Here is a 23,293-nt window from a genome sequence, read left to right on the forward strand (position 1 = left end):
GTATTCATCGACCTTGCAAAGGCATTCGACACAGTGAATTGCAGTGCTCTCTGGACCATCCTCCAAAAAATTGGGTGCCCAAACAAATTTGTGAACATCCTGCGGCTCCTCCATGATGACATGATGGCAACAGTCTTGGACAGCAATGGCTCCCAAAGTGACCCATTTAAGGTGGAATCGGGTGTCAAACAGGGATGTGTTATTGCCCCAACTTTATTCTCCATCTTCATCACTATGATACTTCACCTTGTTGATGGGAAGCTTCCCCCCGGAGTGGAAATCATCTATCAGACAGATGGCAAGCTGTTTAACCTCAGCAGACTGAAAGCCAAAACCAAGGTTACAACAACATCTGTTATAGAACTCCAGTATGCCGATGACAACGTCATCAGTGCACATTCAGAAGACCTACAAGCCACTCTAAACACCTTTGCAGAAGCATACAAGAAGCTTGGCCTGTCATTGAACATCGAGAAAACCAAACTGCTCTTCCAGCAGTCACCGGCCAATCCCTCTCCTAATGTCAATGGTGTAACATTAGAAGATGTTGACCATTTCCACTCTCTTGGCAGCCACCTCTCCACCAAAGTCAACATCGACACCGAAATACAACACTGCCTGAGCTCTGTGAGTGCAGCTTTTTTTCTGAATGAAGCAGAGAGTGTTTGAAGACTGGGACATCCGTAGGGATACCAAGGTACTTGTTTATAGAGCTATTGTCCTCCCAACCCTGCTATATGCCTGCGAAACGTGGACAGTCTACAGACGTCACATGCAACTCCTGGAATGATTCCATCAGCGCTGCCTCCAGAAAACCCTGCAAATCTCTTGGGAAGACAAGCAGACAAATGTCAGCATGCTGGAAGAAGCAAAGACCACCAGCATTGAAGTGATGGTCCTCTGCTATCAGCTCCGCTAGAACCGGCTACATTGACCAGGTGCCCGACCACCATCTCTCAAAGCAGTTGCTCTACTCCGAACTCAAGAACGGAAAACGGAATATTGGTGGACAGGAAAAGAGATTTAAAGATGGGCTCAAAGCCAACCTTAAGAACTGGGAAGCCCTGGCCCTTGAAAGGCAGGGAGTTTCAGAAAAACATCTATTTCTGCTTTATTAACTATTCTAAAACCTTTGACTGTGTGGATCATAATAAATGGTGGCAAATTCTTGGTGGTCTGGGGAGACCAAGCCAGCTTGCCTGCCTCCTGAGGAATCTATATATAACAACCAAGTAGCAACACTAAGAACAGACCATGGAACAACAGACTGGTTCAAGATTGGGAAAGGCATATGGCAGGGCTGTCTACTCTAGCTAAAAGTGGTCTCAAACAGTGTTGATGCAGCCTGTATATTCCTATATTACATGCCTTTGTTATCATGGCAGTGATGCAGGGAGGGCAAAGTCCTTGGACGCATTTGGACCCGTGCCTTAAGGTTGTGTCATTCCGGATATCCACTCAGGGGGAATGGCTTTGTGTGTGCATTGTGACAGCAAAGGAAATTCCAAGGCTGCAGCTGATCTTTGGGAATTGTCCCTCCTGATGGGAAAGGAAGGGACTTTTTGAGCCCGGCTTGGAGGATGTGAGAAAACACGACATGATCAGTTCTTGTCAGGGCGAAAGAGACAGCCGCTTCTTCTCCTTCCTTGCCTGGGATGGGGAACGCATCCTTTCAAGTGAGTTTTTAATTGTGTCTTTATCAATGACGGCTTGGATGAGGGCACAGATGGCATGCTGCTCACAATGCAAAGGAAACCCAAATTGGGAAGGAGAACTTAGATCCCTCCCCGCTGTAAGACAGTATCAGGGTTCCAAAAGAACTTTCCTAGATTACAGAGTGGGGCCGAGAATCATGCAATGCATTGCAACAGGGAGAAATGCAAGTCAGAAAACAGTGAACTTGGTAGGTATAGGATGGGTGACCCCTGGCTTGAAAAGTCCATGGGAAAAGGACCTGAACACGAGACAAGAGCGTGATGTGGCAGCAAAAAAGGCCAATGTGATTCTAAGCATCTAGGCATCAATAGGAGTTGATAGAAGTCATAGCTGTATTGTCGAAGGCTTTCATGGCCGGAATCCATGGGTTGTTGTAGTTTTTTCCGGGTTATATGGCCATGTTCTGGAGGCAATTTTTCTCCTGACGTTTCGCCTGCATCTATGCCTTGCCTGAGGATCTATGCCTGCATCTATGGCTTGTCTGAGGATGCTTGCCATAGATGCAGGCGAAACGTCAGGAGAAAAATTGCCTCCAGAACATGGCCATATAGCCCGGAAAAACCTACAACAACCCACAGTCATAGCTGTGTTCTTTTCTGCCTTGGTTACCTAGAAGGTAGATGTAGACATAGGTATATAGGTATGGAAACTATGAATTCCTATGAGGGGTGGCCATCTGTCAGGAGGAATTGGATGGTGTCTTCCTGTCTTATAGAAAAGGGGTTGGACTGGATGGCCTGTGGGGGTCACTTCCAACTCTCGGATTCTATGATTCTATAGTTCTATTTCTCCATGGATTTCTCTACGATGTTGGATGGCCATCTGTCGGGAGTGCTTTGATAGTGCCTCCCCGTAACGGGGTTGGACTGGATCCCCTTTGGGGACCCTTCCACAGCTCTATTTTTCTTTTTATTTATCGTGTCAGAAGCAAATTGAGAATACAGTTACAATGCATACAAAAACCACAAACAAAGTTATAAACTTAGCATTATACTAAATGTCTTTTGACCGTAAGCTGGCCACTTGGAGTGCCTCTGGTGTCGCTGTAAGAAGATCCTCTGTTGTGCATGTGGCAGGGCTCAGGCTGCATTGTAGTATTTATTTATTTATTTATTTTGGATATTTATACCCCGCCCTTCTCAACCCCCTGCAGGGGGGACTCAGGGCGGTCTGTGGTTTCCTCTTCTCCACACTCGCATGTAATAGACTCCACTTTGTAGTCCCATTTCTTAAGGTTGTCTTTGCAACTTGTGGTGCCAGCGCAGTCTGTTCAGCGCCTTCCAAGTTGACCAGCCTTCTGTGTGCCCAGGAGGGGGTTTCTCATCTGGTATCAGTCACTGTTTGAGGTTCCGGGTTTTAGCCTGTCACTTTTGGACTCTCGCTTGCTGATGGGTTCCTATACTCCTGTACTGTTAGGAAGCTATTTCTTGATTTGAGGCTTTGGCTTGCTGGCTGATATCCGAACAGAGGATGGTCCAGAGATGTTGATGCATTGGTCCTTTCATACTGGCTGCTACTTCCTGACGAATGTCAGGTGGTTCAGTACTGGCTAAACAGTATAATTTCTCCAATGGTGTAGAGTGTTGACATCCTGTGATAATGAGGCATCCTGTGATAATAATGTCTCATTAAGAACCACATCCACTGTTTTAACGTGGTGAGATGTGTTCCACATTGGGCATGCGTATTCAGCAGCAGAGTAGCAAAGTGCAAGAGCAAATGCCTTCACTGTGTCTGGTTGTGATCCCTAGGTTGTGCCAGTCAGCTTTCATATGATATTATTTCTAGTACCCACTTTTTGCTTGATGTTCAGGCAGTGCTTCTTGTAGGTAAGAGCATGGTCCAGAGTGACTCCCAGGTATTTGGGTGTGCTGCAATCCTCAAGTGGGATTCCTTCCCAGGTAATTCTCAGAGTTTGAGGTGCTTGTCTGTTCTTAACATCTGTGTTTTAGGAATCAGCTGGTTTTTCCTGTAATAGGCAGTAAGAGCACCTAAAGCTCCAGAGAGCTTCTGTTCAACCATTTCAAAGCTCCCTGCTTGAGCGGTGATGGCACAATTGTCAGCATAGAAGAAACTCTCTGTCCCTTCTGGCAGTGGCTGATCTTTGGGTAAATGTTAAACATGGATGGAGCAAGCACGCTCCCCTGAGTCAGGCCATTCTACTGTTTTCGCCATCTGCTTCTCTGACCCTGGAACTCAACAAAAAAGCTCCTGTTTTGTAGCAGGTTTCCTATGACATAGCTCTCTGATTCCATGCGATTTTCTACCTGAAAGTATGACATCTGGCAACTCTTTCTCCATTTATCTCAAAGATGCTGTGGATGTTGGTGCTTGCAGTCCTATCAACCTGTTCGTGTGAAGATGCTGCTGTGCTCAAGGAAGAGAGAGGTATGAAAAGGGGGTGGTGGAATATGTTGCTCTCATATCAACCATTTAACGGAGAGTCTATTTAATAAGGCTATTCTTTGGGGTTAACAGGGACCGCGGATGGCTTGGTATCCCAGCGTTATGTCAGCCTTGGGGCCCCCAAAGTGATCCTGTCCTGCTCCATATCGGGAAACACATCTGCAGTGCAATGGGCTCTAAATGGCAAACCAGTGCCCAAAGCGGCGAGGAAGGATGGCAGCTTAATCCTGCAGAATGTGACTTTGGCACAAGGAGGGGAATACAGTTGCCACGACTCAGAGGCTGGACCACCCCTGAGAAGGATCCATCTGAAGCTGGGCTGTGAGTCCAAACATTAGGAAACACCTGGGTGCATCTACACTGTAGAATGAATGCAGTTTGACATCACTTTCACTACCATGGCTCTGTGCATTGACATCCTGGCAGTGGCCCTTTGACAAGGTCTAGAGCCAGTTGCTATAGAAGTCACTTGGGAAAATGGATCCAGGACCTGAGTCACCAGACAAGTAAATAGCAAACAAAGCCAGGAAATAAATAAGATGGATAGACAGACAGACAGATAGATGTTCTCTCTCTCTCTCTTTCACTAGCTGGCTAGATTGTCTATCTATCTATCTATCTATCTATCATCTATCTATCTATCTATCTATCTATCTATCTATCTCGTATCTATCTATGTCATCTTTGTATCCTTCTACCTGTTTCTCTATATCACTATCTATCTCTCTATCTTTCATCTTCTCTCTATCATCTATCTGATAGATAAATTATAGGGATGGTTAGGTAAATAGATAAATAGAAGATTGATAGAGGAAATGTGATAAAGAGATAAAGAGATTAATAGTTGGCATAGAGAGCTAACCCGATAGATAATATATAGAGAGATGTTTGATATTGGTAGGCAAGATAAATAGATAGATAGAAAAAGAAATTCCTGTTAGAGAAATAAATAGATAAGAGGGAGATTTTTGATAAAGAGGTAGGTAGAGAGAGAGAGAGAGAGAGGGTGATAGATGATGGATGGACAGCTAGATAGATAGATAGATAGATAGATAGATAGATAGATAGATAGATGATAAGAGGTAGCTAAATGTTAGAGAAATAGAAGTAGGTAGGTAGATGAAAGAAATAGATGATAGAGGCAGATGGATGGATGGATGGATAGATAGATAGATAGATAGATAGATAGATAGATAGATGATTGATAGAGATATGACAGATGATAGAGGGATAAATAAATTATAAATGATGGAAGATCGATAGATGATTGATAGAGGCAAATAGAGAGAAAGATGGTAGATGGATGGCTAGGTAAATAGACAGACAGACAGATAGAATATAGATAGATAATAGAGATACATACATACATACATAGATGATAGAGAGATAAATAGATGATAGATCAATGATAGAGATAGATGATAGACAGGGATAAATAAATGATAGATGATGGTAGATATAGATGATTGATGGAGAGCTAAATAAATATAGATGAAAGGGACAGATAGAGAGAGATGATTTATAGAGGTAAAGAGAGATGATAGATGATGGATAAATAATGATAATAATAATAATAATAATAACATACTTTATTTATATTCTGCTCTATCTCCCCGAGGGGACTCAGGGCGGATTACAGTACACATATCCAGCAAACATTCAATGCCGTTATACAATTAACAAGGTCACACGGTACATAAACAGAGGCAAAGGCTTCCCATCCTTTTCCATCTCTGGCATCTGGAGGCTGTGCTTGACTCCAGCCACAGGGGGTGCTGTTGCTCCATCTTCCATGCTGAGGAGCTTTGTTGTCTCCCGATTGAATTGCCAGCAAGTCTGCATGGATGCCTTTTATTACATCCCCGCCAAAGCGGTACCTATTTATTTACTCACATTACTGTTTTCAAACTGCTAGGTGAGCAGAGGCTGGGCTGATGAATGGGAGCTCACCCCAACCCAGGCTTGAACTATTGACCTTTCAGTTGGCAAGATTTTCTGCAGCTGGTAGTTTAACCCGCTGTGCTAAAGCCCGGTCCTTATTTACTGACCTGATTTTAGAGACCACCTGGAATTCAACCTCTTACAACAGGGCAGTTCACCTGCAAAGAACTTGCCAACACAGACAAGGACCAGTATTTAAAAACTCTAAAATCAGGACAGTAAATAAAGAACAACACTCAAAAAACAGGGGAATTCCAGACAGGAAACAATCAGGGCCAAGTAACACCTCCCAGCAAAGGATTCTCCCAGGCAGCAACAGCCGGGCTTTGAAGCTGCAAGGTTATTTAATTATAATCAAGCTGGCCAAACGCAACATTCACACTTGCCTCAAGCAGACAAGAGTTTTTTTCTCCCACCCTGGACATTATTCCACAGTTATATAAATCCCACTTGCCTAGTTTCCAACAGACCTCATGATCTCTGAGGATGCCTGCCGTAGATGTGGGCCAAACCTCAGGAGAGAATGCTTTTGGAACATGGCCAGACTGCCCAGAAAACTCACAGCAACCCTGTGATTCCAGCCATGAAAGTTTTTGACAACACAATGTCCTTTCTGTCTCTTTTTTCTCAGACCCACCTGAGAAGCCTGATGTCCAATGCTGGTCGGCCAGTTACCCAGTGGCCAATTGCACCTGGACTCTGCCAACCGAGACGCACCTTCCCACTGTTTTCTTCTCCAGTTACAGGTATTATGATTGAGTTTGTGCCTCCTTTTCTGCCCCAAAGTGGTGATGGAACCCCAGTTATGCCAGTGTCGGGGCAGGAAATGCCATTCTAACCCTGCGCCTCTCTGTGCACTAGGCACGGCCTGGAAGGCCAAGCGCATGAATGCATCCCGCCCGTCGCTGAGACCAACCTCTGCTCCATCCCCAACATCCAGATGTTCACCATTGATCCCTATGTGCTCAATGTGACGGCCACAAATCCTTTGGGGTCGGCGACTCGCCTCTTTCCCATCTTCCTGGAGCAGATCCGTGAGTTGTTTTACTTTGGGTGGATTCGACAATGTTGGATGAGTTTGAATGGGTTTGTTATCACCTTAACTGCCTGGCTCAATGCTACAGCATCCTGGGAGTTGTAGTTCTACCAGGTCTTTAGCTAAAGATGGCTAATCCTAAATGTGCATCAATGTAGCTCACTGTGACAATGTCTTTTCCCTGTTTTTGGTACTTTGTGGAAGAAAGGGGAATACATTGAATCTGCTTAACAAAGGAAAAACTTCCCAGAGTTATTTTTTTTACCCGATTGGGGTCAAAATGTAAACAAACAAGCAAAAGAGCTAATGAAGTACAGTAGAGTCTCACTTATCCGACATAAACAGGCTGGCAGAACGTCGGATAAACGAAAATGTCGGATAATATGGAGTCTCCTGCTGTTACCCATTCGACGCGGTGCTAGACACCTAGAATACTAACAAGAGGAACTCAAAGAGCCGTACCTGCTATTGCTGTTAGCCTGTTATAGCACTGTTCTTAATTCCCAGCCCCCTCATGTTTTGAGTTTGTACTAGCCTTGGCCCGGCTTTTAATTGCTCTGAATATGCAGGATTGTTTTTAATATACATGTGTTATTGTGATAATTTTATGCTTATGTTGTTTTGTTAATTTTATGTTATGCTGTTTACTTTGTATGTTTCGGTGATGTACTTGGAAACCGCCCTGAGTCCCCCTCGGGGAGATAGAGCAGTATATAAATAACGTTTTTTAAATTATTTATTATTATATGTTTTAATGGTTTTTGTATGGATTTTATAATGTTGTTTTAAATGTTTTCATTGTATATTGTGGATTGTTATGGCGTCAAATTGCTCCCACCCCTTGAGTCGCCTTCGGGCTTGAGAAAGGTGGGATAGAAATATCGTAAATAAATAAGCAATAATATTTCTTTCTTTATTTTAAAAAGCTAGTTGTAACAATAAGAACCAAATGAGCCACCCTTTTAGCCCCTATTCTGTTCTTATGTTTTGTAACAGGTGTGTGGTTCCTGAAATCTGAAATTTTAGGGACTGGAGGAAAAATTCATTGAGAAATATATTTTTATTTGGGGGCCATCTTGTCCTCTTCTGTCCCATACTGTTTTTTTCCTTTATTCCGGTTCTTCCTAGTCAAACCTGACCCTCCGGAAGGGGTGACAGTCTCCTCAATCCGAGGCGAGAAGAAGAAACTCCTTTTGGAATGGAAGCCGCCAGTTTCATGGCTCTTTCCCGAATATTTCCCTTTGAAATACATGATCCGTTATTGGAAGGAGGGATCTCACAGCCGCAAGACGGTGAGAAAAAGCACTCCCTTGTTGAGTTAGTTCAGATTTTGGGCATTTGAAAGCCATTCGCAGCAAGGGAAGTAAGCTGAGGACAAAGGGGTAAAGAGAGAAACTGGGACGTTTTAACATCAGCAGAGAAAGTGGGAAGGCAGAGGAATTATTTAGGTATGGAAGCATCTGAGATGCAATTTTCATTGATTGAGATTAGTCCAAGCTGGAAAGTATCTGCAGAAATGTGACCAAAATGATCCAATGTCAGAAAGATATGAATCTCTTTGAGTCTCCTTTGATGGAGATTTTGAAGCAGAAGCTAGATGGCCATCTATTGCAAGGGCTTTGATGGTGTCTTCAAACATAGCAGTGGTTGGACTGGATGACCATCTGTCAGGATCGTTTTCGTGATATTTTCCTACATAGCAGGGCATTGGACTGAAGGAACCAAAGTTAGAAAAAGCAGGAATACCTCCTCCCATTCGGGAAGGAGCAGCACATATTGTGTCTTTTTGTTTGTCTTTTGTAGTGCCTATTTTGGTAGAATGCAGAGGTGAGCTTAAGCCAATGAAAGAGGAGGATTTAATAGTATGACCAAATATGGGAAACTTGACCTAGGCAGAACTGTGACCTGAGATGTAGATATAAAAGCTCTCTGAGTTACATCTTCACAATTGTGAATAAAGAAATCTATCTGTTCGCGCTGTTTGAGACTGTTTTTGGGTATGCCAGAATGAGCTGAAAACCCAGGACAGTGACGGATGGTCTCAGGGCCATAAATCTGCCACTTCAGGACTGGATGGCCATCTGTTGGGAGGTCTTCAATGGTGTCATGACAGAATTGGGTTGGTCTGGATTGCCCTTGGGGTCTCTTCCAGCTCTAAGATTCTATGATTTCATAATTCTAATATCCCATTTAAAGACCACATGTCATGGCTTGCTGCCTTATACATTTGAAAGCAAGTAAATAATCCATAGTTCTGTTCCCTGTGACCTTTTCAGATCAGACCGACTGAGCAAACCTCTTTTGTCTTGACTGGGATTCGTTCTGGAACAACATATTATGTCCAAGTGGCAGCCAAAGATTTCCTTGATAACGGCGAATACAGCACTTGGAGTTTTCCAGCCACTGGAACAGCTTGGAGTGATGGATCTTAAACTATGCTGCCTTGGGAGTCCATTCAAGCCTCCTTCTCGGGAGGTTTTAAAGCAGAGACTGGGTGTTTCCCTACCTAGAAGAATGGTGTTGGACTGGATGACCTTTGGGGGTCTCTTCCAACTCTATAATTCTATAGCCCTGTATCTCCATGAACCTATGAGGTTGGATGGCCATTTATCGGGAAGGATCAGATGGTGTCTACCGGACTGGCAGAAAAGCGTTGGATTGGATGGCCTTTTAATGATTTTATGTTATGTATTTTAGCTATGTTGTACCCCACCTTGAGGAGAGGAGGCTATCAAATAAAATTTATTATTGTTATTGCTGTTGTTATGATGACAATGATAATAATGGTCATGGCTATTATTATTATTATTATTATTATTATTATTATTATTATTACACACACAACAAGATTAGTACACAGCAAACAAGATCACTATGCCGGCTTTTGTATTGGATCACACGTAGGACACTTCCCTAGTGTCTAGGTCTATGTGATGTATCGTCATATAATGTGTGCAGATCCGAGTTGGGTGGCCTTTTGCAACTGACAGATGGTAATTTTGTCAGGGCCGATTGTTTTTCAGTGCAGGCCAAGGTGTTTAGGCACTATACCTTAAAAGTCCATCAACCTGGGTATGATTGGCATACCCAGTGTGCCAATCACCACTGGGACCACCTTGACTGGCTTGTGCAGTTTGATCTTTAAATCCTCGTATCGTGTCAGCTTTTCCAGTTGCTTCTCATCAACTCTGCTGCCGCCTGTCGTACTTCAGAGCAGGATCACCTCTGACATTAAACACCACACCAGCTGGGTAAAATCAGCAAGCAGTTTATTTAAGAATATAAAAAGTCAAAGCAGTAAAAAAAATCCACAGTAAAAAGTAATCCAAATAATTTAAAAGATGACAGGAACAAAGGGTCCAAATAAATCCATGAAACTAGGCACTTGAATTCATAGACAAAACAACAGCAAACACACTTGAATCCATGAACAGAACAAAGGCATATTCCATAGCATAACCAAGACCATGACACTAGGAACTTGACATGAATCTGGCATTGCTTCAACTGAAACAATATTTCTCACTAGTCACTTGGCCTAATTCCCAAACAGCTAGAAATGGATTCTTTCTTAATGTTGGTTTCACTTCCAACTTCTGTTGGAGTCTAGTCGAGCACCTTAATTGTTGTACTGACGGTCTTTGTTGACTGAAACATCTTTTCCTGTCCAAGGCCTCATTAACTTCTGCACCTGGTAGCTAGGATAACTGATCAGAGAACTGTGGCACAAAGCCTTTCTCAGGCTTGAGACCTTGAGAATCTTACAGCAACTCAGGCCTCTCTGACCTGTCTTTCAAACTCCATTCAGGCCCTTGTAGCAACTTGGCCTCTCATCCCCAGACCCTGGCCCAGAAACCGAATCAACATCCCCATCCCCGTCATGCAAAACAACATGAACATCAGACACAATCACAGGCTGAACAGGCTGACATACAAAATCGCCTGGGATTGCAACATCGACAATCCACACTGAAGTTAACGTTCAGTTTCAGCCAGCCAGGATATGACACAATGGATGAGGCCTGGTCCTCGTAGATAGAGAATCACCCTTTGTGTTAGGTGATTCATAAGTCCATAGGCCTTATCTTTCCAGATGGTCTAGCTTTTGCCCTCCGAGATCTGGTAGGATAAGAACCATTTATTTATTGTCCATGCAAATGTGTTTTGGTTGAGTCCTTTGTCTTTGGATTTACTGGCTCAGGAAATTGGGAAAGCTTTCTGGAGCCATGAGGCACTGGATTCATGAAAAAGGTGGCTTTTCCCTTCAATTTTCAAAATATAGACATACATACATATAAGGCATGGGAAATGGTAGAGGAACATACAAGGAATCCATTAGGGGAAGTCATGCAAAATATAAGGGGAAACCCTGTCAGCCTTCCCTCCCTCCAAAGTCCATTAAAAGTCCATAAAGGTTTGTGAAAATCATAAAAATCCATAGAGGTTTGGCAAAGGGTTCCCAAGACTTCCAAAGTTCTTCAAAAGTTGATAAAAGTTCCAAAAAGTTCATGAAAGTTGGGGAAAGTTCATAAAGGTCCTTGGGAAGTTCATAAGAGTCCATGGAGAGCACATTGGAATCAATGGGAGTGCTGAGGTGTCAGAATTCATTCATTGAAGAGGAGAAAACTATAAATCCAATTTCATCAAAGGAGCAGAATGGCCTGCGAGGGGTCTGGGGTCCCAAGGGGTGACCACAGAAGGTTCCCCGGGGCTGACAGGCTTCTGGACATGCATGAGATGGAGGCACAAACGTAATTGCAGCATGGAGCCAGGGATTGAAGTCAGCTGGTCCCATGAGGTTTTTGAAATAAAAATGATTTTCCCAGGACGCAGGGGTCCATAATGCAAAAAGTGAGATAGCAAATAGTCTTAACATTAGTCTAGGAGAAAAATGGCACAGGTTTGGAGTTGATCCATTGACCTGCGGATACAGGGGCCCAATGGGTCTCTGAATCCGCAGTTCAGAGGAACGTAGTTTCGGCCGCCCCGGGACGCTGTAATAGCGTCCTGGGCGAGTCAGCAGTGATCACAATGTATCACTATTGAGAGGAAAAGTTGCAAGGAAAAGATACTTTTTATTGGGAGATTTACATTGACAGGGTAAGCTCAGTCAGCAGAGAAAGGAGAAAGGAAAAGTTCCCTGTGTTGAAGCTGCTGCTGGAGCTGCAGTCCCTTAGCTTCCATCCAGTTCACGATCCCAGGAACTGTGGAACTCCCTGCTGCGATTCAAATCAGCTTGAAAGCTTGTGAGCTTGTCCTCAATCCATCGTTTCATCTGCTTCCTTGCAGAATCTGCTGTCGACTTTCTAATTCTGGCTTTGATGGCATTGGTTCTAAAGGCTTGTTCTTGGGCTGCAAGAATTGTGCTCTTTGTCATGAGTAGTGGATTGGCATCAGTTTTTTTGTTTTTTTGTCCAGATCATCCAGTTCCGCTTGCGTCCGGTTCATAATTCCAGCAGTGTATCTGATGACGAGGATGTCCCAGGTGTTGATAGCTTTGATCATATTTCCACAATTTAATTTGCTCACTGGCACTCCAGAACTCTGCATGATGTCAGGAGTCCCCTTGGGCTCAAGAGGGGTTGATTGAGGTTGGTGTGCCGTTGCTACTCCATTTGGCATCTCTATGCCCTCACTGTGAACACATTATTATTATTATTATTATTATTATTATTATTATTACTTTATTTGTACCCCGCTAGCATCTCCCGCAGGACTCGATGCGGCTTACATAGGCCAAGGCCTCAAACACAATACAACAATACAATACATAGAGCAAATTAAAAACAGATTAAGCAAAAATAAACAACAATAACAATACATAGAGACATCAAAAACAATATAAAAATGGGCCGGGCCAGAGTGATGGGTACAGGATTAAAAGTGCTGATGTGGCAGGGGGTATGTAGGATTATAAATTAAGTGCAGAGTGCGGTGTGCAACGGCCATTAGTTTAACTAAAGTGCTTCTAGGACTTGGTATTGGGGTTCCTAATCTGAGAAGGCACATCGGAACAGCCAGGTCTTCAAGTTCTTTCTGAAGACTGCCAATGAAGGGGCCTGTCTGAGATCTTTTGGGAGGGCGTTCCAGAGTCGGGGGGCCACCACAGAAAAGGCCCTGCCTCAAGTCCCCGCCAAACGCGCCTGCGACGCGGGCGGGATCACGAGCAGGGCCTCTCCAGATGACCGGAGTGAACGTGTGGGTTCATAGACGGAGATGCGATTTTGTCTATCTTTAATGCCACTTTGACGCATTTGTCTAGGCCACATTATTATTATTATTGCTGCTGTTGTTGTTATTATTCACTGAGGAACATCTTCACACATAGAAAACCCCACTCCTTTTTACCCCGGAACCAAAGGCGCGGTGGCTTTCGTTACACCATGGGACCGCTTTTAAAGAGGACACGTCGTCTTACGCACAGTAGAAGCTTCCGTAGTTGAGAAAGGAGCTTACGCTTTTGACAGACGCTCTTCTCAGCCAATAAAATGTGGAGAGGAGTAACAGACCGCCGTATCAACCAATAGAGACGTGGGGAGAAGACCCGGCAGCCAATAGGGAGAGAGGAGGCGGGGCGGAGTTGTAAAAGAGCGAAAGTCGCCGTGGGGAGAAGAGCGAGGAGTGGCGGAGAGGCAAAATGTCGGAGAGAAAAGTGTTAAATGTTAGTAGAGGGGAAAAAGGGGGCGGAATGGGGGCGAGGGCGGCTATTGTGGCTTGGAGGGGCGAAGGGGGCGGCGGCTATTGTGGTTTGGAGGGGCGGAAGCCATAGCGGCCTCCCTCGCAGGATTGTTGTGAGGCCAAAATGACGGCAGGGAGTAAGCCATGGCTCCAGGATTACACTTCCCATCACTCCCGTGGGGCTGGTCCCAATCTGTTGGGAGCAGAAGGTGGTTGGTTGGCATTTAAATGCAGGGAGAGCGAGGGAAAGCCCTGCCAGCCCTTCCTTCGCCAATTTAGATGGGAAAAGCATATCAATCCTGGGAAATGACTTGGACTACAAGGACGTTGCCCAGGGGACGCCTCGGCAATAGGGCCCCTTCCACACAGCTGAATAAAATCCCACAATATCTGCTTTGAACTGGAATATATGGCAGTGTGGACCCAGTTCAAAGCAGATATTGTGGGGGTTTTTGTCTTGATATTTTGGGTTATATGGGCCCTCCCACACAGCCATTTAACCCAGAATATCAAGACAGATAATCCCCAATATCTGCTTTGAACTGGAATATATGGCGGTGTGGACTCAGATAACTCAGGGCCCTTCCAGACAGCCATATAAACCAGAGTATCTAGGTCAGTGGTTCTCAACCTTCTTAATGCCACAACCCCTTAAAACAGTTCCTCATGTGGTGGTGACCCTCAACCGTAACATTATTTTCGTTGCTACTTCATAACTGTAATTTTGCTACTGTTATGAATTGTAATGTAAATATCTGATATGCACGATGTATTTTCAAATCCCAAATACCTGATATGCCCAAATTTGAATACTGGTGGGATGGGAGTGATTGATTTTGTAATTTGGGAATGTTGGAGTTGCTGGGATTTATAGTTCACCTAAAATCAAAGAGCCTTCTGAACGCCATCAATGATGGAATTGAATCAAACTTGGCACACAGAATTCCCATGAGCAAGAGAAAATACTGGGAGGGTCTGGTGGACATTGACCTTGAGTTTTTGGAGTTGTAGTTCACCTACACCCAGAGAACACTCTGGATTCAAACAATGGTGGATCTGGACCAAACTTGGCACCCATACTCAATATGCCCAAATGTGAACACTGGTGGAGTTTGGGGAAAATAGACCTTGCCATTTGGGAGTTGTAGTTGTTGGGATTTATAGTTCACCCACAATGAAATAGCATTCTGAACCCCACCAACGATAGAATTGGACCAAACTTCCCACACAGAACCCCCATCACCAACAGAAAATACTATATTTTCTGATGGTCATTGGTGACCCCTCTGACACCCCCTTGCGACCCCCACAGGGGTCCGGACCCCCAGGTTGAGAAACACTGATCTAGGTAGAAAAAATCCCACAATATGTCATGACCTTATTTCCTGGTTTTGTGTGAAACCAGGAAATTAGACCATGCCTTAGACCTGGCCTGTGTATATTTGAAACAAGGGAGATGGTTTCCATGGAAATGGGAGCAATGAAGTGGTGGGACAGGGTATGGGATAGGAGGCATGAGGGAAATAAACTGTCATTTGGAATTTTGTTTCGTGACCCAATGTATGCTTTTAGAAATAAAGCCTTTCCACTTTGTTCATGAGGTGATTTCTTTGCCAGAAAGCTACAGATCCAGACACAATATTTGCTTTGAACCGGGTTATCTGAGTCCACACTGCCATATATTCCAGTTCAAAACAGATATTGTGGGTTTTTCTACCTTGGTATTCTGGGTTATATGACTGTGTAGAAGAGCCATAGGAAGATGGTATGACACGAATCTATTGTGCAGCCACGTTTTGGCAAAGTAATTCAGCCCAAAAAGCTGAGCATTAGATTTGAGTAAGTGCGGTATGCTGCCAAAACATATTTTGACATCTGTAATGAAATATTATTCAAACAGATGCTGTTTCTCTTTCTCCTAGAAATACTACCCTCCGGACTTTGATCCGTCGAAAATCCCGAAGCTCAAACTCCCTAAGGACAGGCAATATGTGGTCCGGTTGATGGCCCCTTTCAACATGAGGTAAGAGAGAAGAAGAGCCAAGGGATGGTTGCTTTCTATAATTTGTTCGGACTTCATTGTTTGAATGTTTTAAACTAGGCAAGCTTTCTAACTTGGGGGCTGCATGGCCAGCCGAAGCGGGGTGTATGGGCCCGGAGGGAGGGGGTTCTCTCCAAGCCTCCTCCCAGCCTTTTCCTACCCTTTCTCTTTTGGAGGCAGTAAGTGAAGGAAAGTCAGGAAACATTTGGATCCCAAAAGGGTTGACCTTTTGGTCAGGATGAGATGGTGGATGGGAGAGAAAAAGTGTATCCATTAGACCCCATTTTGCCTACTCCTGACATAGAATCCTAGAGCTGGAAGAGACCCCCAAGGGTCATCTAGTCCAACCCCCTGCCATGCAAGAAGGCACATTCAAAACATTCCTAATAGACAGATTTTGTGGAAAAGCCTCCAGAGAAGGAGACTCCACCACACTCCAAGGCAACCTGTGCTACTCTCCAACAGCTCTTACTTTCGGGAAGTTCTTCCTAATCTTTTCAGTCCAATCTCTTTGCCATTTGAACCCATTACTTCCTTGTGCCCTGGTCTCTAGAGCAGCAAAAAGTCATTTTTGTCCTTCCTCCTCAATGGGACACCCTTTGGAATCTTGGTTCTCATGTTCCCTGTCTACCTTCTCCCAGATAACCATTCCCCAAGAGAAAAGGATAAAGGAAAAAGAGAAGGAAGGGAAGAAAGGAAGCGTGGAAGATCTTCTGGGGAGGCCCTCCTCTCGGTCCCACTACCGTCTCAAGCGCGGTTGGTGGGGATGAGAGGGGGGGCCTTCTCAGTGGTGGCCCCCGTCTCTTCCAAGGGAAATAAGACAGGCCCCATTCCTCCCCTCCTTTCGTAAGATCTTGAAAACCTGGTGGTTTCAAGAAGCCTTTGAAAATGACCAGTTCTAACTCAGCCCCACACATTGTCTAATACGGCCTTATTCTTCCTACCAGTTACCCAGATTCTTTCCTCTAATCGGCTCCGGAATGAACAGCCACAGACCTGTACCTAATATGATGGTTGCTTGCCATAGCTTTGCACTTAATTCCCGGCCCCCCTAGAATGTTTGGGCGTGCATAAATCTTGGCCCGGCCTTTTACATTTTTAATTGCCTTGAACAGGCAGGATTACTTTTACTATATGTGTGTTGTGGTGACAATTTTTATGGTTATATTTTGTTTGTTAATTTTATGGTTATGTTGTTTTTATTCTGTATGTTTTGTGATATTACTTGGGAACCGCTCTGAGTCCCCCCGGGAAATGGAGCGGTATATAAATAAATTATTATTATTATTATTATTATGGAGTGAGGGAGGAAAGAGAGAAGAAAGGAAAGAACAAAGGGACGGAAGGAAGGAAGGCAGTAGAAAGAGAGAGGGAAGGAAGGAGGAAAGAGGAAAGGAAGAAGGGAAAGGTGGAAAGAGGAAGGAAGGAGGGAGAAAGAGTGAGGTAAGAGAGGGAGGAAGGAAAGAGAGAAGGAAGGAAAGATAGGATGGTCAGAGAGATGAGGACTTGAGAAAAGAGCCCAAGGGGCCACATCTGATTCCCCGGGCCTGGTTTGCTCATGCCTGTTTTAAACTGTGGATCTTTTAAACCGTATAGGTGCAAGACATGCGGCGAATACATCTACAAGGGCAAGAAGTTCAACGCCCGGAAGGAGACGGTCCAAAACGAATCGTACCTGGGACTCCCCATCTTCCGTTTTTACATCAAATGCACCCGCTGCCTTGCAGAGATCACCTTCAAAGTAAAGGGCTCTTTTTGTCTTTTGTCTCCTCTCTTGTGCAAAGAAGGAAAAGATTAATCTATTAGGCCTGCTTGGTCAATTTGACCTTGTGAATTTTAACCTGTGTTTCATTCGTGAATTTTAATCTGCATTTTATCTGTGTCTATCTTACTATTTGTACTTTAACAGCATTGTGTTGTATCTCGCTGTTTGAACCATGTTGTGCCCTGCCTTGAGCCACAAGGAGAGGCGTGTAATAATAATTCATTAATAACTAACCTTGGTATCCAGCATTGCCTGGGTTATTTGAAAAAGTCAATTTTTAATTGTCCAATTTGCATAACATTGTGGGTGAACTCTCATATCAGGTTAACCCGAGTTTGTGATGTAGGGCCACTTTGCTCTAAATGCATCATTGGTGGGGTTCAGTGTGCTCTCTGGCTGCAGGGCAAACTACAGCTCCCAACTTGGTGAGTCAGACACCTCAAACCCCTCCAGTACGTTGAGTTAATCATGGGGTTTCTGTGTGCCCAGTGTGGTCCAGGTCCATCATTGGTGGAAGTCACTGTTTCTCTGGTTGTGGGTGAACTACAACTCCCAGAAAAGAAGGTCGATTCCCACCAAACCCCTCCAGTAATCAAATTTCAGCATATCAGATATGTGTACTAAGTTTGGCCCAGATCCATCTGTGTTTGGGTTCACAGTGCTGTCTGGATGTAGGTGAACTACGACTCCTCCAAATCAAGGTGAATTTCCCCAAAGACCTCCAGTATTTTTTGCTGGTCATGGGGGCTTTGTGTGCCAAGTTTGGTCCAATTTCATCTTTGGTGGAGTTCAGTGCACATTGATTGCAGGTGAACTATAAATCCCAGTACCTACAACTCCAAAATGCCCTGGCCAATTCTCCTCAAAAGCCATCAGTATTCAAATGTGGGCATATTAGATATGCATGCCAAGTTTGGTCCAGATCCATCATTGTTTGGGTTCATAGTGCACTCTGGGTGTAGGTGAACTACAGCTCCTCTAAATCCCTCCAAAGACTTCCAGTATTTTTTGTTGGTCATGGGGACTCTGTGTGCCAAGTTACTTCCAGGTCCATCGTTGGTGGAGTCAGAGTGCTCTTAGATTGCAAGTGAACTATACATCCCAATACCTACAACTTCTATAAATCATGGCAAATTCTCCTCAAACCTCTCCTCAGTTGCTGATAATTTCCTCTGTTTTTTGTGTGCCATAGCAAAGAACAGGAAAGGGTTATGAGAGAGGCAGGGGCAGGGTCATACAAGTTCCACAGCAATGTAGAGTGTCAGAAACTTGGATGTCTGTGGTGGAGGAAAAACAGAAAATCTAGGATGAAATTGTCCCTGTATGAAAACCTTCACTTGGGGGGTGGGCAGTTATGGTTTTTGCAGAGGACAGTGGCAGGGCCCTTGGGCATGTTCATGGCACTCGCTATAACCTGCAATGTCATTAGAGGGAGGGCCATTGGTGGGAGCTATAGCAGGAGCTTGCCTGTGTAAGTGGACATCCCAGTCACACATATGCGTACATATTTTCATTTATATTATGTGATGCCAGAAAACACAAATGTCAAAACAATGACAGGAATCAGTAAATTGGCAGAAAAACAATGCATTGGGCAGGGGCAGGGTCTTGTGTAAAAAGAGCTTGATTATGATGACTATAAAATCTTACTGAAGGAACTAGAAATTCCTAGAAAGACTGTTGCTCAATTTCTAGTGGATCTAGAGATTCCCAGACAGAACATTTTTAAAGAATCATGAGAGTTGAAAGAGGCCACATAGGCCATCTAGTCCAACTCCCTTCTGCCATGCAGGAGCACAATCAGAACACCTCTGACAGATGGCCATACAGCTCATGTTTAAAAGCCTCCAAAGGAGGAGCCTCCACCGGACTCTGAGGCAGAGAGTTCCTTGTGGTCAGAAAGTTCTTCCTAATAATGTTCAAGTGGGATCTCCTGACATTCATCCCTTTGTGTGTCTCCTCAGACAGACCCTGAGAACACGGACTATGCCATGGAGCATGGGGCCACCCGGAACTTCCAGGCCGAGAAGCTGCTGGAAGAGGAAGAGAAGCGCTTGCAGAAAGAGCGAGAAGACGAAGAGCTCAACAATCCCATGAAGGTATTTCTACAATTTGGAAAGGAGGTGGGGTGGGGGTGGGGCTTGCCCAAAAATTATGCCAAAATCTTTCAAAGTTTGGTGGAGTTGGTTGCTAACTTTGGGTGGCCACAAAAATGGAGGGAGGGGTCCTATAATACCAGGTTTCCATCACATAATATCCCTGGCTGTTGTGAATAACTTTTCAATAACTTTAAAGCATTGGTTTTTTCATTGCAATTTTCCAGTAAGAGAAAGGGTGTCAGGACTTTTAAAGAACAACATTAAGACATATAGACATACAGATTCTATGTAACTATATTGAATCCACAAACCTACAGTTACATTGGCTAACAAACAAACAAAGAGAGGGTGTTACTTTTTTAGCGGGGTACAAATAAAGTATTATTATTATTACTCAGCATTCACATTGACTCATCCTTATACATTCAAATATTACCATATCTGGGTTGTTGTAGGTTTTCCGGGCTATATGGCCATGTTCTAGAGGCATTTTCTCCTGACATTTCGCCTGCATCTATGGCAACCCTCACTACCTCTGAGGATGCTTGCCATAGATGCAGGCGAAACGTCAGGAGAAAATGCCTCTAGAACATGGCCATATAGCCCAGAAAACCTATAACAACCCAGTGATTCCGGCCATGAAAGCCTTCGACTATTACCATATCCTTTCTCCCTCCTGGAGAAGAACAGACCCTGCTTTCCTGTAGCCTGCCAACCCACTGTTCTAAAATGCCAAAATTTCCAAAACTTTTCCTAAACGCACTCCTTCCAACCTGAGAAGGAGACAGAGACAAGATTCTGCATTCAATTGCAGATCTGACACTCCCAAGGTACATCGTCTCTCCTCTTCCCAAAGAGCAGAGCATGGTGGGTGAGCAGCAGAACTGTCTGTCACTGTTTTTGGATTGTAATAAGGTCTCTTATATAGCAATATTTCTTGCTGTAAATAAATGATAGATTTTTTTTCCAGCCTGAAACATCCTATCTTCATCTCAGTTCTTAGACAGATCTTGACTCATCTTAATTGGTGTTGGTAAACATAAGCCTTGTGTTGACTTCCTCCTTGCAAGCATTTCTTTAACTTAGAGCCATTGTCTCTGATTAATGTCATCATGTTGTTTTCCCCCAAAAGTTCAACAGTTAATCAGTGTCATAGTTCATCGATGTTAGCAGTTCAACAACTTTTAATTACAATTCAGTAAGCAAGTAGTTAATGATTTGGTCATTGCAGGCCATAATCTTCAGAATGGTGTCTCCAAAATTATTAGCTCTCATTCGTTTATCTTTCATACAATTCCATTGAAACCATATATCATATTTATCCATGACATCACCTCCTTGGAAGAGAGCTATCCAGATGTTGCCTTAAGAGTGAAGGAGGGCCCAATGCTTTCAAGTATTCAGTAACATTGTTCTTGCTTTTGTTGTGAGCTGCTTTGAGTTTTCTTTTAGAGAGCGAGAAAGCTGGATAATCATCATCATCATCATCATCATCTTAAAAACAATCAGCGCTGACAAAATTGCCAGGTACAGAGCCTGAAGACCTTGGCCTGCACTTAAACACAATCGCTGCTGACAAAATTACTATCTGTCAGCTGCAAAAGGCCACCCTACTTTGATCTGCACACATTATTCGTTGATACATCACACAGTCCTAGACGCTTGGGAAGTGTCCGACTTGTGATCAAATACAAAAGTCAGCATAGTGATCTTGTTTGCTGTGTACCAATCTTGTTGTGTATCAAATAATAATAATATTAATAATTAACAATAATAATAATAATAATGGACTCTTTAAGTCTTTTTTTATAGAGAAAGCCTGATGATGATGATGATGATGATGATGATATAATAATAATAATAGCTTCTTTGAGTCTTTTTTAAGAGAGAAAGCTGGATAATAATAATAATAATAATAATAATAATAATAATACAGAGCATCAATCCACATGCTGCAGAAGGCAGCACTTCTTGGAACTGCACACATTCTGCGAAAATACCAATAATATCCTAGGCCCTTGGGAAGAACCCAATATTCAGAGATGAATCCCAGACACTTAGACCTAATATGTATGTGTGCTGTGTTGTTATGTACAAAATCTATAATAATAATAATAATAATAATAATAATAATAATAATAATAGCCTCTTTTAATCTTTTCTTTTTGAGAGGGAAAGCTAGATGATGATACTAATAATAGTTTAAAAAGAAAGGGCGGTTAAAAACCTGCCTACATTTCGAATAGGTAAGCTCTTCCAAGTAAACAGCTATTTGTTGGTTGAATGCACATTGATGCGACTTGGCTTTCTCAACTCTTTTAAACTCTGCTAATCATGCTGTTTCCTCCCCTTGTCTGCACAAGGTTTTGGAGAACAGGACCAAAGATTCCAAGCTGGAGATGGAAGTCCTGGAGAACCTTCAGGAGCTGAAGGAGCTCAACCAGCGCCAGGCTGATGTGGATTTTGAAGCCATGCTCCAGCAGTACAAGGACAGCGAAGAGCGGCGGAAACAGTGGGAGGCCGAGGAGGACGAGCTGGAAATGAAGTGAGGTTCCTGCAGTGCTTGTTTTTTTCTTTGGAGCCCCTGAACCGTTTCTCCTGGAACACAGTTGCCTCAGCTTGCCTTAAAAGAGAGAGAAGGGAGGGGGACAGAGGAAGAGTGGGCTTCATTAGGGACCCCGACCACCTGCTTTTGGTCTATGGGGTGGGAGGGGGAAGCACTCCTCCAACCAGTAAATGTGCCTGGGATTTCTCTTCCCGTCTTCTGGGTTTTGTGGGTCTTTCCCTCGCCTCCTATATGTGGTGGTCTTCCCTTCCAGTCTTGGGAATCCATGGGGTCTCTCCTTCCCTTCTCATCTTGGAACTCCCCAAATTTTCCTTCCCAAATTGGGAGTCTGGTTTTTGCTCTTTCCTTTCCGGTCTCCTTTCTCCTTTCACCTTTCCTTTCTTTTCCTTGGTCTTCTTTTGCTTTACTTGCCATTCCTTTACTTCCCTTTCTCCTTTCCTTTCCTTTCCTTTGCTTTCCTTCTTTCCTTTCTTTTGTTTTGCTTTGCTTTCCATTCTGTTACTTTCCTTTCCTTTCTTCTTTCCTTTCTGTTACTTTTTCCTTTCCCTTCCTTTCTTCTTTTCTTTCTCTTTTCCTTTCCTTTCCTGTCTCCTTTCTTTTCCTTTCAATTACTTTCCCTTCCCTCCCTTCTTTTCTTTTTCCTTTCCTGCTTCCTTGCCTTTGCTTTCCTTCTTTCCTTTCTTTTGTTTTGCTTTTCTTTCCATTCTGCTACTTTTCTTTCCTTTCTTCTTTCCGTTCTGTTACTTTCTTTGCTCTTTTCCTTTCCCTTTCCTTCCTTTCTTTTTTTCTTTCTCTTTTCCTTTCCTTTCCTGCCCTTTCCTGCCTCCTTTCCTTTCCTATACTTTCCATTACTTTCCCTTCCCTTACTTTCTTTTCTCCTTTTCCTTTTCTGTCTTCTTTCCTTTCTCTTTTATTTTCCTTTCCTATTTCCTTTCTCCTTTCCTTTCCTTCCCATCTTGGGAGCGTGGGGCGGGGGAGTCTCTCTCTCCATCTTCCTTCCCCATCCTGTTGGGAGGTCTAGAGTCTAGACTGGATTTGTCCTCTT

The 23,293-nt window shown here is 43.7% G+C and overlaps 2 protein-coding genes across 2 annotated transcripts in view; both read left to right on the plus strand.

Moving 5' to 3' along the window:
* The first annotated feature begins 1,484 nt into the window (after positions 1–1,484).
* On the plus strand, positions 1,485–9,853 carry EBI3 (Epstein-Barr virus induced 3). Its single transcript, XM_060783928.2, has 7 exons — positions 1,485–1,676; positions 4,029–4,104; positions 4,195–4,443; positions 6,695–6,809; positions 6,925–7,097; positions 8,228–8,391; positions 9,376–9,853. Exons 1-7 carry the CDS (start codon positions 1,656–1,658, stop codon positions 9,529–9,531), a joined length of 954 nt encoding a protein of 317 aa, XP_060639911.2. The 5' UTR covers positions 1,485–1,655; the 3' UTR covers positions 9,532–9,853.
* Positions 9,854–13,654: 3,801 nt separating this feature from the next.
* YJU2 (YJU2 splicing factor homolog) overlaps positions 13,655–23,293 on the plus strand; it is a 36,133-nt gene continuing 26,494 nt past the window's right edge. Inside the window, exons 1-5 of the mRNA XM_060784957.2 lie at positions 13,655–13,760; positions 15,700–15,800; positions 17,415–17,559; positions 19,548–19,682; positions 22,046–22,227. Coding sequence (XP_060640940.1) covers positions 13,737–13,760; positions 15,700–15,800; positions 17,415–17,559; positions 19,548–19,682; positions 22,046–22,227 — 587 coding nt within the window. The 5' untranslated portion in view covers positions 13,655–13,736. The remainder of the gene's footprint in view (positions 13,761–15,699; positions 15,801–17,414; positions 17,560–19,547; positions 19,683–22,045; positions 22,228–23,293) is intronic.

The sequence above is a fragment of the Anolis sagrei genome, chromosome X (assembly GCF_037176765.1).
Source record: "Anolis sagrei isolate rAnoSag1 chromosome X, rAnoSag1.mat, whole genome shotgun sequence".
Lineage (NCBI taxonomy): Eukaryota > Metazoa > Chordata > Lepidosauria > Squamata > Dactyloidae > Anolis > Anolis sagrei.